This window comes from Rosa rugosa, chromosome 7, assembly GCF_958449725.1.
Source record: "Rosa rugosa chromosome 7, drRosRugo1.1, whole genome shotgun sequence".
NCBI classification, from domain to species: domain Eukaryota; kingdom Viridiplantae; phylum Streptophyta; class Magnoliopsida; order Rosales; family Rosaceae; genus Rosa; species Rosa rugosa.
In genome coordinates this window covers 18527841-18544415 of record NC_084826.1, presented here as the reverse complement: position 1 = coordinate 18544415, position 16575 = coordinate 18527841, and the positions used below count along the sequence as shown (strand labels likewise).

General features: G+C 38.0%; 2 protein-coding genes across 2 annotated transcripts; both read left to right on the top strand.

The window, feature by feature from the left end:
* The first annotated feature begins 9107 nt into the window (after positions 1-9107).
* LOC133719963 (exocyst complex component EXO70A1-like) lies at positions 9108-14036 on the top strand. The gene is made up of 11 exons (XM_062146161.1): positions 9108-9419; positions 9563-9658; positions 9752-9957; positions 10557-10790; positions 10903-11041; positions 11137-11349; positions 12263-12468; positions 12761-12958; positions 13046-13145; positions 13383-13618; positions 13727-14036. Exons 1-11 carry the CDS (start codon positions 9261-9263, stop codon positions 13845-13847), a joined length of 1908 nt encoding a protein of 635 aa, XP_062002145.1. The 5' UTR covers positions 9108-9260; the 3' UTR covers positions 13848-14036.
* A 436-nt stretch (positions 14037-14472) lies between these two features.
* Positions 14473-15495, top strand: LOC133722957 (uncharacterized). The gene is made up of 2 exons (XM_062149800.1): positions 14473-14566; positions 14693-15495. The coding sequence occupies exons 1-2, from the start codon at positions 14473-14475 to the stop codon at positions 15493-15495; spliced, it is 897 nt and encodes a 298-aa protein (XP_062005784.1).
* Positions 15496-16575: the final 1080 nt, after the last annotated feature.

Genomic DNA, 16575 nt, shown 5'->3' with positions numbered 1-16575 from the left:
AAACCCACAACAGATCGATTCAAAACCCAGAAATTCAACTTACCAATTATGCAATTCAACGATTTCAACCCAGAAATTCATGAGAGGCAGAGAGATAAGTCAGTCAAGGTCCTCAAGGAGAGAGGTCGTGAGCCCGTGAGGTCATGCGGCCTTGCTAGAGAGAGGGAGAGAGGTCGTGCAGCGGTGCCAGAGAGAGAGATAAAGCAAAGATGGCGACAGTGAGACAGAGGTACTTATGTTTCGACTTTGACTCTTTGAGAGTTTGAGTTCAAGACTTCAGTTCGACTTTGAGTTTATTAAAAAAAAAAAAAAAAAAGCAGCGCCCAGGACGACCCGCCTAGGCCGCCTAGCCCGACTAGGGGGGCGACTTTCAGCTTGGCGCCCAGCTCGACCGATTACCCTAAACTCCGGACAGTATGGAGGCGCCTGCCTAGGCCGATTTTTAGAACCCTGCAAAATACACACCTTAGAGTTGACTAGGCTCATAAATATGCATTTTAACCGAACAAAAATAGATATAAGCATCCGTCATATGAAAATAACATTATTACATTGAAATAACCATATTTTACACAAGATTTGGACAAGGGCACACAACCCTAGCCCCCAACAATAAAACTACTCACTACCCATCACCAAACTAACATGAAAATACATAATATAAAGAGAAGGGCTAAATACAAATTACTACCCTGTGGTTTAGGTCCCAAATCAATTCAGTCCATGAACTTCCAATTTCATCAAAAACACCCCTGCACTTTCAATTTTGATCTAATAGGTCCAATTTGTTAGTTTTCCGACAATTGAGTTATTTAACTTGTTAATGTGGCTCATATATGGCCTATGTTTTATGATGTGGTGTCGAGGTGGTTTGCATAGTCAATTTAGGAGTGAGTCCTACTATTAAAAATAAATAGTTTTTCAACAAATAATCTAACTATAACTTGAACCCATAACAGAATATTAACGAATTGGACCTATTAGATCAAAATTGAAAGTGCAGGGGTGTTTTTGATGAAATTAGAAGTCCAGGGACTGAATTGATTTTGGACCTAAACCACAGGGTACTAACTAATATTTAGCCCTAAAGAGAAAAAGGTGAAGAGAAGTAAAGAGTAACAAGAACAAGCCACAAATTGCTATAGAGCAATTATGGCTAGCGTTGACTTATGGCTCCCACTTTTACCCAAATTTGATGTTTATGAAGCTCTTGATGCTTGGGCTTCAACCTTTGAATCCTTGTGGAATTGATGAGAATTAGTGGTGGAATAGGGAGTAAAAGAAGAGAAAATGGGTTGGTGGTGTTTTGTTTCGGTAGGTTAGAAGAGAGGATGGAGTAAATAGGGTGGGGTGTGCTTATGGGAAAGGGCAGAAGCCCTTCCCTTCCATTGCGGCACTGTAGCTCCTCGTCGAAAAAGAGATGGGATTTCCTTGTCTACGGCTGCAGGTGAGTGAAGGCATAATGGAGAGTAGCGTGTGCACGTGGCTGGTTACAGAGAGAGAAAGAGAGAGAAGAGTTGGTGGGCAGGTCTTCTCTACGTGAGAAAGAGGAAATGAGAGATAAGAGTTTCTCCAAAAAAAAATAAAGAGAGAGATAAGAGTATACTACCACATGGCGGCATGCTAGTGGCCAAAGAGAGAAAATAAATAGATAAACTAGATAAGGTCTTAGGTAGGGCTGCCACGTGGTGGGGCAGTGAGGCCCTCCAATCACTGCCTAGCAGGGAGGGTATTTTAGGTATTTTATCTTGCAAATTGAGGATAGTTTTGGAACAAGAATTTTTTTTTTTTGAGTTTTGATTGGTGGGCCGCACTGCCCTACCACGTGGCAGCCCCTACCCAAGACTTTCTCGATAAACTAAATGGAAAAGAAAGAGGAGCACGTGGGTGACTGTGAAAATGATCAATTAATCAAGCTATGCTTAATTAATTAAAACAATGATTAATTAACACAAGTTCCTTCTTTTCTTCCTTCTTCCCTTCCTTCTTCCGATTATAAAGCACAACTGAATGTATCAATTTGGAATAATTGGATTATAAAGCTCATGTTGGCCATGCTTGATTGAAATTTACTATCTCGTCCTTTTGTCGGAAACTCTCATTTGCTCTATTTTTTCGCCAATTTCTTCTGATTTCTGCAACTCCATTTATTTTCTACAAAATAAATAAAAATAGATTAATTACATAATAATTGACTTGAGGACTAACTTATTTATAGTGTTTTAGATACAATTACATGCATAAAAATGTGTGTAATCAGGTGCCTAGAATTAGGCGTACTGCCCAGTGGCATTATCCGGCACCTGGATGGCTCAAAGCCAACTGTGCTGGAGCTTTTGATCGGTCTTCACGTACTAGTGGCGTTGGGGTGGTCATCAGGGACAGTGATGGTGCTGTGTTGGTCGGTGTTTGCTCAAAGGTTGGGTTTGTCCAGTCCCAACAGAATGTAGATGCTTTGGCATGCAGAGTTGCCGGTCACTTAGTGCAGCAATATGGGCTTTCCCCGGTAAGCTTTGAATCTGATTGTCAAGGAGCAGTCAATGCTATTTCTTCTTCAGGTGAGAATACCTCGATCTTGGGAAGGATCTATGATGACATTTCAAGTTGTTTGGAGACTTTACCAGGTTCAAGTTTTACTTATATCTGTAGAGATGCTAACAAGGTAGCCCATAAGCTTGCCAAGTTTGCACTAGTTTCGGACTTTAACTAGTATTGGAGTGGGTTTGTTCCATGGAGATTAGTGGCTTCTTAGCCACGCTATGTACACATAGTTCTATTGTCTCAATATAATCTGACGTCCTTATTCAAAAAACAAAAAAAAGGAAGAATAAGAAGAAGTTAATTTAACCTTATATATGATAAGATATTCAATAGCCAAAGCATCATTGAATGGAAGCATCTTGCAAGCAACCTTTTCAGTATAACATCTATTTAATACTTGGATGATACTTTGTTAATTCCTTGGGACAAGGTCGAAGTTACACTTCACTGGCTGTGTGTATATATATGTCCTGCTACCTAGCGCGAGTTGGATCCCAAGTTCCACATATTGCCAAATTGTTGCTCGATAAATAAGGTCCAAAAAACTTGAAGGTAAGTGAGCTAAGTTTTCTGTCTCGCTTTCGTTTGGTTTTGTAAGAGAGATAAATTTAAACTCGATATCTCATCTATCAGGCCTTCTTTGCTAAGGATATCCTTAGCTTATAGTACGAATTTTCATATTTTGACCACTTTTCGATCACATATTTTTATCTTAACCGTTCAGTTTTTAGGTATATATGAGTAGATCATTTCTACAAATTTTCAGCGAAATTGATAATCGTTAAGGCACCCAAAATTGCAATTTACAGGAACAGTTCACGTTGGACAGATTCGGTTCGTTCATGTAAATTGCAATTTTAGTGCCTTCACGATTATCAATTTGGCTGAAAATTTGCAGAGATGATCTATACATTAGGACCTAAAAACTGAACGGTTAAGATGTGAATATGTGATTGAAAAGTGGTCAAAATATAGAAATCCGTACCGTAAGCTAAGTTAAGGACCTCCTTAGCATAGAAGGACTGTCTCATCTATACTTGTTCAGATGAGAAATGCAAGAAGAGTTTTGATCTAGACTATAGATAATAACTAGTTTAACTAGTTTGTAGTTTTTTGTCTCTTAAAATTATGAATACAATACATATAATTATATTTGTCTTTCACCCATGTTGAGCTATCATATATGTAAATGTATGTTTACTAATGTTTATATCTTGAGATAATGGATGGTCTAGTCTAAGGCTGTCATTGGTTTGGTAATTATCAAATTGACCGACTACCAACCTATATTTTAAGTTTGGTAAATTGACTATCTGGTAACCGAAACTGATAAAACCGAACCAAAAATTACCTGCTGGTTTCAGTTTTGAAAAATACCAACTTTACTGATTATCTAACTTTTATATATATATATATATATATATATATATATATATATATATATATATATATATTCTGATTTTGAATACACATAAATATCTAACTGACTAACTAATACATTTATATTAAAAAAAGATAAACAAATATTTTCATAATACCATAATAATATTAACATTATTACTAATACTAGATTAATAGCATATGTATTTTAAATAACCTGGTAAAAGATTGTTAAATTATTAAAACTTGATGTTATATATATATATATATATATATAAGAGAGCTATATTCAAACAAGTAGATGAACAACAGTTTATAGAATTGAATAACCTAGAATTGTTCATTCTAACTAGAAATTGTCTACAGACCCGATGGATGTGGAAGTTGTGGGTGGTTATGCACATATGCTTATGTGAGTGGGTAGTTTAAGATAGTCTTTTTAATTAATTGTTAATTTCGTTTTAAGCGTATTGTTCCTAATGAATAAAATGTTATCCATGATTTTTTTAATCTCTGAGAGTTAAAAAGGTAAAAAGAATAAGTTTGTGTTATATTCTGTTAAATCTATATTATTATTAAGAGAAGAGGGTTTGTTAGCCAAAATCAAGAATTTAGACAGAAATGACCTTAGAAGATTAAAAAACTTTGAGAATTAATTAAATCACAAGGCCAATTATAACATTTATAAAATATACTTTTATTATAAAAATAAATAAAAAAATAACCCACAATCCACTTTTCTCTCCCATTATCTTTTCCTTGCAATAACAGTTCTCTTTTTTATTTTCTAAAAAAAAAAATAAATAAATACTTGCACATGCAGAGCATGTGTGGAGAAATGCTAGTATTATATAGATTTATTTATTACAAAAAAAATACTTGTTGTAAACTTATAAAGATGGTAATATTGAAAACTGAAATACTTATTTAGGTAGAAATGATCAAATACTAAAAAATTTAGTTAGTAATTAGTAACTCAATTCTAAAACCGAAAGTTTTAATTTTAAAGTTGGTAATACATAAAACGGATTTGAACCAACATAATAAGAGCCCTAATATAGTCCAACGGCTTGAAGAGAAGTCTCTTTCTTCTCGAGTCTTGATTGATGGTAGAATCGATAAAAAAACTCTCTCTTCTATTATTTATTTTTAGAAAATGTTTATTTGTGTTTGATGAAATTGTGATTTGTTTTAATGGAAAATGGGTGAAGCAACTGTGATTTATTGTTCATAGGTACGTCCAATGAATTCATACTTCGTGGCCGTATATGATTTGGTCAACTCATAACGATTTGACATTGATTGATGAGCAACTGCATCTACGTAGAACATATCTTTCCACAACATGAAGTGGTTAACAAGGCTCATTATTTTAACATTAACAGTAGTATCAAAACATTATATGTATGATCACTCAAACAAAACGGAGGCCTCCGAGGAATCCAGAGCGACTTCGAGAGGCGAAGCCTAGGGTTTTGTGTGGTGGCGGTGGCGACCTGCGATCCCCAGTCCAAGCAGCGGCAGGACGGTGACAGCGAGGGTATAGAGAGGCGGTGCGTCTGCAGGCTTCTTGTTTGTGGCATCATTGTTTAGGTGGATTGCTCGACGGAACGGGTTGAGGAGGTAAAGGCTCCAATCGCGGCGATTCTCGGCTAAGGCGGTTGATGGTGCGGGCTCGGGTGTGCAGTGGTCTCTTTCGTGCCAGGTTTTGTGACGTCTAAGGTACGCATCGACAACAGCAGCAGTTGTACCTCTTGCGGTGGGAGTTTCTGAGTTTGGGGGCAGCGGCCTGATCTTTGTTGTTTTAGGTCGCGGTCAGGTTTTCTTCCCTTGACCACGACAATGGTGGAGGATTGCGGCCAGCCACCAGACTGCTGATGGGAGGCTGCTCCCTCGAAAGTCTGGTGTAGGTCGATCTGGGGAGACGAGGTGCTGGAGGTGGGCTTTGGCCCAATGGCCACTGCCTGGTTGGGCCGCTGTTTTGTGGCCTAGCTGGGCTTGCCCATTCTCCTTTCACCTTTCTCTTTTGGATGGGGCCTGATGTGGACTTTTGGGAGTGGCAGAGCCCTAATTTGGCTTTTGCTTCGAATAAGTGCTCTTACCATGTTTTGCGCTTGGTTGTAGTCGTATGCTGGTTGATGAGTGGTGATGTAACCAAGAAGGTCTTTAGGCTTCAACGCTTGTCAAAACAGTGGCTCTGATTTAGGGTTGGATAAGTGTGGGTTTTTTTTTTCCCTTTTTGCATTTTTCTTTTGTAGTCTGGTTTTTGTTTTTAGACCTTTCTGCTTTGTGCAGCTTTGATTTGTGCATCCACATGTATTATGAGGGATTTCCGAATCCCTCTAATTTGGCCGATTGAGGTCATTGATAATAGAACTTGATTTCGTTCTCCAAAAAAATAAAAAATAAAAACACTACAAGTATGATCGAATTGGCTCTGGACAAAGATTATAAAATATCTGACCTTTTCTTTTAAGAGAAATACTGAATTACAATAAGAAAATCAAGATTTAAATTTTTGTTACCGTCTTTTTTATATATAAATTTAGCCGTCCCTTAAGCCTAATTAACTGTTTTTGTTTTTATTTTTCCACATGCAGCACGTATCAAAAATGCTCAGACGTGACCGTGGTGCAGTAAGTGCAAAATGTGTTGCGGACATCCGTCCTTCGACACGTGAGTATGGTGATTTTTTTAATATCCACCTTACAAGGGCCTTCTGAAAATTAAGTATAGACTAAACTTGAGAATCATTTGTTTTCTTTTTTCTGTTTTTTTCCTCAACAAGCAGAAGCACAGAAGAAGAAGATTGAACCAATAAGTCCTCTTACAAGTGTACCACAAAGAAGAAGTCTTTATGATGGTCTAAAACGGTGGTGTTGTAGCTCAATCTCAGCTAAAGGTGAGTTAGATGATCATGTGACAAATTCAGTAGTTAATGTTGCTAGGCCTGCCGGACCAACACCTGATCGGAGTCCGGGGGATCAAACAACAATGCGTAAACAAAATGTGAGTGATCCCATTGCAATTATAATAATGGATAGAGTTACAAACATGCCTACATTTTCGCCCGACTGTTGTATCTATAAAGTCTCCGGGAGATTGTACAAAGGATACGAAGACTTCTACACGCCTCGGGTGGTCTCAATTGGACCTTATCACTATTGCAATGGAGGAAGTTCGGAAGGAATGGAAGCCTATAAATTCAAATATCTGGAGGCATTTTTCAGTCGGAACAACTTGAACTTGGACCACTGTCTTGGAGTTGTAAGAAAGCTAGAAGGAGAAGCCAGGAGTTATTATGTTGAGCCAGTCAAACTAAACAGGGATGAATTTGCTCTAATGTTGCTGGTGGATGGAACTTTTCTTCTGGAGCTAATGCTTAGGCATTACTTTGCTGAATTTGTCGATGATTGTGATCGGATATATGGCAAGCCGAGAGTGATTCAGGATGTTTACCGCGACCTCATGTTGATTGAGAACCAAATTCCCTTCTTTGTTCTCCAGGCTTTGTATAAGGAATTGGATAGGAAGAACTGGAGAGACCAGCCATCTCTTGTCACGGTTACACATGAATTCTTCACGTACTTGGTGAACGTTGACAAGTTTCCTGGTCCCGAGGAAGTGAAGCATTTCGTTGATTTTATCCGATGGTACTACTTGCCCAAGTGTGACAGCAAGAGTGACGTTGGGATTACCGATGACGTTCCAAGTGCAACAGCAATGGACGAGGCTGGAGTTAAGTTTAAGGGAGGGACAAAATCGATCACATTGCTTGACATGGAATTCACTAATGGCTCTCTGCGAATTCCGCATTTCATAGTAGATGATTGGACCGAGACTCTCTTCAGGAATCTCATCGCATTTGAGCAATGTCATGATCACAAAGTAAAGCACATCACACAGTATATGTTCCTCATGGGGTGTATGATCAGGACTCCAGAGGATGCAGATTTACTGGTTGATCGCGAAATTATATCTAGCAGGCTAGGGACTAGTGAAGATATTTCGACTATATTCAACAACATTAGCAACGGTGTGAACTTGGGTAGTCCATTCTGTTACTTCACTCTCTGTACAAATCTGAATGCATATTGCAGGAAACCATGGCACAGATGGAAAGCAACTCTGAAGAGGGACTATTTCAACACTCCATGGAAACTGGTTTCTACAATTGCTGCATTTGTATTGCTTGTCCTCACTGTTATACAAACAGTGTGCTCCATCATATCCGTTTCTTAATTAGGTCCGAAGATAGCTTTCAAATCTATTACAAATTCTCAGAAATATAAATGTCGTGTTACTTTCTAAGAACTTATTCCAACATGTAACTGGTTTTACTGTATTACTGTTAGAGCCTTGTACTATTTGAGTTGCAACTGAACTATGACGACATTCACTTTTGTAAATGTCTAAACACATTGCATAAATGTCATATGATCTACCACTAAGGTTCGGCATTTGTATGCCCCGTTGAGAATCTGTTGCTCCAATATATACTAATCGCTACAGTTGTGGGCTTTATAGTAGAAGGGTCGCAAGATGCGTTGCAGATCCTAGTTTCAAATCTATGACTTTTTTTCTTTTTTGTTTTGGATATGATATTCTTTTTTGTTTTATCATGTGCTGTCAATGAAATGAGTAATCCATCCCTGACTGAGCTCAATGAGACTTGAACCATTGAATCAATATATCACGGTTCACCGACAAGTAAGTGAATTTACTAAGTAGTGATTTCTTCTAATGCATCGCTTGAAGTGAGTCATTTATGTGTAACAAATATATGAACTATTTCGCTATAAAAGGAGAAAGATAAGATAAAAAAAACCTTTATTAATACGCAATTGTACTTCGTACCTTCTAAGAAAATTACCAAGTTTCTTATACTTTTTTTTGTTACAAAAAGTTTGAAGAGAGGAAAGCTATTTTACACTTCCTAGTCAAGACTGACCTACAATCTTAATCCCGAAAGATTGACGTGACGTGAGACATGTACCTGTCTCTACAAGTACGCTCATATCGACTGAACCAATCAACGTGGTTAAGTTTCTTATACTTTTGATTATACATATTTTACCCGATTTTTTTTATTTTTTATTTTTATATGATTAGAGTATTAGACCACCAATGCTGTGTGGAACTAAAGTTAGAATGGGATTGGGTTCCACCTGATCTATATAATGGATTCCTCCACCGTCACCTTCTTTATTTTCGACGAGGGACGAGAATGAATGAGTTGCGGAAGAAATTTGTTCACCACCACCACCAGAGATCAATCTCCACTCTTTGATACCGCATTCCGTATTTTCTCTCAGGTCAAAGAATTTATATAGAAAATCATGGGGGTTCCTCAAGCAATGGAGGCCGTGGCAGGCAGAGCAGAGCTCATACGAGAGTCTCTCCAGAAGAGCCAGACCGTCACCGACAGCATGGTCGCCATTCTCGGCTCCTTCGACCACCGCCTCTCCGCCCTCGAAACCGCCATGCGTCCCACCCAGGTCACCTTTTCTTTCTTACTCTGTTCCTTTGCTTCACAACAATACCCTGTTTCAAGTTTGCGTTTAATCCTCAAATCTATATGTGTATTGTTGATTTGAATTCGGGAAAATTTAGGGTTCTGATTCAATTTTGTGCATGGCAGATAAGAACGCATTCGCTTAGGAGGGCGCATGAGAACATTGACAAGACATTGAAGCGAGCAGAGGTTATACTGGAGCAATTTGACCATACACGCAAGGTTAGCTACCTCTGTTTTTCTCTGCATAACATTCAGGGCTCTGTTTTGCTTGGTATGTGAAGAATGTGATTGGTAAATGTGTTATTGGTTTAGGCAGAGGCTAAAATATTGAGAGGGCCACATGAGGACCTGGAAAGTTATTTGGAAGCAATTGATCAGTTGAGAAGCACCATCAACTTTTTCAAGATCAATAAGACTCTCAAGAGTAGCGAAGGGGTCATTAATCATGCCAATAACTTGCTTAATAAGGCAATCTCAAAGCTTGAAGATGAGTTTAGACAGCTGCTTGCAAATTACAGGTTCGTTTTGTGCCACATTCAGCTCCCTCTTGCATTGATACACCTCACTTGCAAGCAGCAGTGTTTCTCAAGTTCCAGTGTCTATTTCGATAGTAGCGAGTTAAATTCGTGCTCTTCCCTTTTAGAGAGGAAGGCTGTCTGCGGTGTTTTGATCTGTGACTTTGGTTCTTGCACAGAAACATAATTTGACAGTAAACTAGTATTAAAAACTTCAATGTTGAACATTTGTACTAGTAACTTGAAGTATTGGGCACTACATCATTATCAAGCTAAAGAAAATAAGTATGGTATGTAACATTCTTTTACCATCTGTTGGTTGACAATTTTTTTTTTTTATCGTAATTTTTTTTATCGTTTCTTTTTGGTACTAATGATCCTTGAAATTCAGAAAATTTAAAAAATATATACATTTTTTTTTTCCACATTCAGGTTCACAGTCATTTTGCTCCACCTCATTACAAGCCTCCATGTTTTTTCTTGTTATACCCATGCATATTAGTCTTCATACTATGCCAATCCTAAGATATGGTATCAGGTTCAATAACAGATAACTCTGACATTTTAGCTCCTCAAGTAACTTTATCTCTTTTGTATTTCAGCAAGCCAGTGGAGCCTGATCGTCTGTTTGACTGTCTTCCCGACTCTCTAAGACCATCAGCAGATCCATCTGGGCAGAATGGTAATGGAAAGTCTGAGCAACAGCAGAGAAGGTTACAACCTGTTATTTACACACCACTAACTCTTATTCCCCCAAGGGTTCTGCCATTGCTGCATGATTTAGCCCAACAAATGGCTCTAGCTGGCCATCAACAACAGCTATTTAAGATCTACAGGTAATTTCTGTTCCTTTTGTTTTGTTGGGTTAACTTATGTTGCTGCATAGCAAATTAGATCTTTGTGATCTTTTCTTTCATATATCATTCGTCGTTTTCATACATCTATTAGGGATACTCGTGCTTCAGCTTTGGAGCAAAGTTTGAGGAAACTAGGTGTGGAAAGACTTAGTAAAGATGATGTCCAGAAAATGCAGTGGGAGGTTTTAGAGGCTAAGATTGGGAATTGGATACATTATATGCGGATAGCAGTAAGTACTTGTGACTTTTTTAGCTCAATTGGTTGTAATTATGTTTCTTTGGGTTTATTTATGTTGTTTTTAATTAATGCTACTGCTTTGAACAGGTGAAACTGCTGTTTTCTGGGGAAAAGAAAATATGTGATCAAATATTTGAAGGTGCTGAGTCACTCAGGGAACCATGTTTTGCTGAAGTTGCTGCAAACAGTGTTTCTGTGCTTCTTAGTTTCGGGGAGGCTATTGCCAGAAGCAAGAGGTCACCTGAAAAATTATTTGTTCTTTTAGACATGTATGAGATAATGCGAGAACTTCAGTCAGAGGTATGCAACTTTTTCATTAAGAACTAGACCATGCAGGATTTACAAATTTGTTTGGAACACTCTATTTGTTTAACTAAATTTGTTAGGCCGGGTTGCTTGAAATATATCCTGTGAGATAATTTATAGGGATGTAAATCATGTTGGATATGGAAATACAGGCAATTATGTTTTTGAGTTTCTGAGGATATGTAAATCCTGTTGCTAGCTTGATCCACCAGCTCTTTCTGAACTTGGAGAGATGATCTGAAGTTGCTCACATTTATGTATAATTCTGGGCAGAATATTCAATTTTACCAAATGCATGATTATTCTTCTTCCCAACCTTCAAGAATACCTTGAACTCATCAAGGAATGGGGTTTTTAGATTAATAGATTCATGTATATGTATCCATTAAATTTTTGAAAAAAATATATATATGAAAATTAGAAAATAAAAAATAAAATGAAGCATTTAGAAGGGAGGAGAAGGGGAAGTGAGTGTGGATAAAATAGGGGGAGCAATTATTATACTCTCTGACCATTTCGACTCATTATGTTTTGTTTCTTTCTTTTGGCCTCATTTCAGTGGGTTATTTGTAGTTTCCAAAAGTTTAATGAAAAAAGGGTTTCGGTTTAGCATACGTAGATAAGATGGTCACTGGGGTAAACCAAGGCCAGAATGTAGAAAACTAAAAACACGGTGTCAAGTGTAATAGTGGCAAGCAGAATTTATATGTAGATATATCTCTCAAGGGAACTAAGAACAAGATATAGGTTTGGCTGTAAGGAGTAATGGTGTCATAGTTTAGGGTTTAGTACTAGTAGAAGTGTAGAACGTACAGAAAATAATTGATAGTTTAATGTTGGTTTAGTACTGGTAGAACAGAAAATAATTGATGGTTTAATAAGAAAATTCATAGATATAATTTTTCAGATTGAACTTCTTTTTGGAAGTAAACCTTCCATTGAAATGCGGGATGCTGCAGTGAGTTTGACAAAGCGCCTAGCTCAGACAGCCCAGGAAACCTTTGGTGATTTTGAAGAAGCGGTTGAAAAAGATGCCACAAAAACTGCTGTTCTTGATGGAACTGTCCATCCATTAACAAGCTATGTGATAAACTATGTGAAGTTCCTCTTTGAGTAAGTAGTCATTCCTGTGCATTCTTTCTGCCATAGGATTCCCTGTTTCATAAGCTTGAAACTGTGTATAACTTTCAGTTACTCTCGATGAATTACTTGGATTGTATGTCCAATTGTCTCCATGGTGACTGTTTATGTGAGTAGCATTTAACTTCCATGTTCATGATTGCATTCATTTATATTAACTAAAACATCTATTGGCCGAATTATTACCTCCTCCAGTTTCAAATGTGTGGGCTTTGTTGACATTTACTGTGTAATCGTACATCTGACAAATTTTCATTGTTCACAGTTATCAGTCTACACTGAAGCAACTTTTTCAAGAGTTTGATGAGGCTGAAGCTGATGCCCAATTAACAACTGTAACTACAAGGATTATGACGGCTCTTCAAAATAACCTGGATGGAAAATCTAAGCAGTATAAGGATCCTGCTTTGACTCAATTATTTCTCATGAACAACATTCACTACATAGTGAGATCTGTACGGAGGTTTGTTTCTTAATTATCTTGCTTTCCAGAAAGATGATGATCCTGTTTGCATGCTAGTATGCCATTTGAAATAATTAAATACAACAGGTCAGAAGCAAAGGACTTGTTGGGGGATGACTGGGTGCAGATACACCGAAGGATTGTGCAGCAGCATGCAAATCAGTATAAGAGGGTTTCTTGGGCAAAGGTGTTATTTCTTTAATCAAACTTTTTCTCTGTTCTATACTTTTATAAGCTCCTGTCAACTGAATTCTCTTCTCCCTACTACTGGTAATAGAGTAAATGTGCTCAGTCCTGGTTTATGATTTCTATCCAAAGTTATTGTACATGGGCTGTTATATTCCCTGCTGGGAATTTTAGTCAAATCATTCATTCACAGATTCTCTGATACTTTTTTTTTTTCTTTTTTGTCTCCAATGTGCAGATTCTGCAGTGTCTTACTGTCCAGGGCACAAATTCATCAGGTGGTGCTGCAGCTGAGAGTACACTTTCAAGAGCAACGGTCAAAGAGCGATTCAAGACCTTTAACATCCAATTTGAGGAGCTTCATCAAAGGCAATCGCAGTGGACAATTCCTGACAGCGAATTGCGAGAGTCTTTAAGGCTGGCTGTAGCTGAAGTTCTTTTGCCTGCTTACAGATCATTCATCAAACGTTTCGGGCATGTTTCTTATATCTCAATTTTATTCTTTGAGTAAAAAGAAGGAAATAGTTTGTAAATTTTTTTTTTTTTTTTCTGGCACTAATCTGGATGTGGTGTGTGTGGCAGACCGATGATTGACAATGGGAAAAACCCGGGGAAGTATATCAAGTTCAGTCCAGAGGCTATTGAGTCCATGCTGAATGAATTTTTTGAGAGTAAGACCTGGGGTGATCAAAACCGTAGATAGTCAGTTTTGAACACTAGGCGCTAACATCCAATTTGTTATTCTTTGTACAATGCTGTTAAATAATAGGTCACTTGTCACATGTATAGCTTGCGTTATTCGTCAAAGTTCTTGTACTGTATACTCTTTCCAGCTACTGGACCAAAAAAAGAAAAAATCATTCCGGTTACCAAATGAGGGAAATTATGTGTGAAAAATCGGTTTTCATTTTTGCTGAATGGCTTGAATAAGAAGCAGCTTAATTACAAAGAATCTTTCGATACAAAAAGAAAAGAAAAGGTTTTGTTTTTATGGAGGATAAAATTGGATATTTGGACATAAAACTAATAAAAATTTGGGGTAATCACAGTTTATTAAGTGGTATCAGTGTTGAAGGCAATGGATACACTTTATTTACATTTAGTTAGTATCAGGTTGATTATTAGGCCAGCTATCTAATCTATTTTGATTAGGGCTTCTATTCCTAATTTAATTAGGGCTCCTCTTCCTGGAAGTAGGTGATATCTGATTATTGATTCTTCTATAAATACATCTGAGGAGATCGATCTAAAAGTTAAATAAAAAAATCTGAGGATATCTCCAGAAGTCAATAGAATCAATTTGTTCTCTCATAATTAAGAATTAAATTATGCAAGACAGTTTCAGCTTCCGAGTAGGCAAGACCTTCGACTCTCTACCTGGTTCATGGTCCCTTGGAGATGAGAAAATCGATAGAAGGGAATGTAACAGGAACAAGGAGAGCCCTGAACCCGAATCCGAGCTCCACCAATACCACACATATTCAACGGATGACTTCTGTAACGAGCTGGAGAATGGCCTCCTAGAATTTTTTGACGACTAGTTCTTAGTACAGGAAGAAGAACGTGGTTGGTTCGGTCAATCTTCCGAGTCTAAAGCCAACCCTAAGACTAAGCCAGATGATTATGATGAGGAGCAGTGGGAAATTAAAACCTCTATTGGCTTAGACCTCACACTCGACTCCGAGGACGAGGAAGATGGATATGATAAATTGGCTGTTGGAATGGAAGACTCTATAGATCGTCCTGATATGAATGAGTACGTAAACGACGACGATGAGACAGACAGTGATGAGGTTCCCAATTTGCTCAAGGGTTTCTCTGGAGACCCACTTGAAATTGGCATAAAATCGCTTTTGAAGAGGACGAGTATTGATGATCAATTAGTCTCATCTACAGTAGAAAAACGTGTTCGATTTCGAGACGAAGAGGAGCATGAAGGATCAAAAGATCGTTGGTCTGCAGCGGTTCCATATTACATACGGAATCCATCAAGATATACACATTATACGTTTGATTCATCTAGAGACATGGATGACAAATCCAACGAGCAAGCCTATTTGAACTTCCGTATGCAATTTTCGAGATTGATGAAGTCAGATACTATGGAAGCCGAGGAAGTTGCTTGTATTGCTGTTTCAAAACCAGTCGCATTGGTACCAAGAAAGAAATCAACTGATGCTAGTAAGGAACTTGCGCCTTGTAGAATCAGGCCAATTGCTTTTCCAGACACTGATGATTGTGAGATGGAGGAAGATGAACCGGTGACAGGATCAAGCAGTGGAAGAGCCGTCGTGCGGAGAACTATCCCCCGCCAGTTTCGTACAAACACCAGCTTAATTGGAGTTGGATGAGTAGTAATCTATTAATTGGTACGTAGAATTTCACAATGCTAATTTCAACTTTAGTTTAGTGTTTTTCGTGTTGAATAATATATTCGCAAAACTAGGTGAGGCGTTTATAATCAGTTTGAATCCATGGCTTAAACTTTTAAGATTTGAATTCACGTTGTTTACAAGTTCGCAGATTTGGAAAAAGAATTAAGTGAAGTACATCAACTTCGTTCAGGTATGTCATGCATGCGCGTGTTTAGGAGGGAAGGAAATAAGGCGCCAATTTCAACTCTCTCCAGATAGAGTTTTGGCATTACATTCCCTCTAATCTCCGTACTTCCATCAAGAACAGTTTAAATATGAGTCTCTACTCTCTGTTAGGCAAATGTAAAGCGGTTTTAAGTTTTATTTTTATATTATATTATAGTTTATGCCTTGGGAAGTTATTTAGAGATGAGGGTATGAAGCTGTCTAGCTACAAGAGTACAACTACCTACAGCCCTACAGGAATACCTTTGTAGTGGAAAATTATCTACCTATGAAGGTAGCAATACCTCAAAAAAAGGAAAAACTCTGGGCCGGTTCCGTCCGGGTTTTCAAAAAAAAAAAAAATTTAGAAATTTTTACGGACTCAGGCCGATGTCTGTAAATTTCAGACCGGTACCGGGCCAAATTCATTTGGTGTTAAACCCGTTAGGCCCGATATGCTTTTTTCTTTTGTCTGATTCCTCATCCCTTTTTTTTTTTTTTTTTTTTTTTTTTTTTTTTGGGGGTGGGGGATGATTCCTTCTCTTTTCTTCACTTCCAATCTCTATTTACAACCAAACAACACATCTGAATGGAAAATGAAATTAATTCCCATTCCATACCATGATTTCCTGCCATCCAAACGGGGCCTCAGAGACTCAGAGACTGTCTTTCATCCTCCGAAACCTCCATGGTGAGCTGTACCCCCAAGTGCACCATCCCGCTCTTCTTGTCGATGTTGTTCATGCTCGCGGTGTTCCGACGCCGCAGTTTAGGGTTGCCTCGATCTGGGTCGAGCTCGGAATCCAAATTCAGATCCAGATTGAGAGACAAAGCAAGGTAACCTTTTTGCCA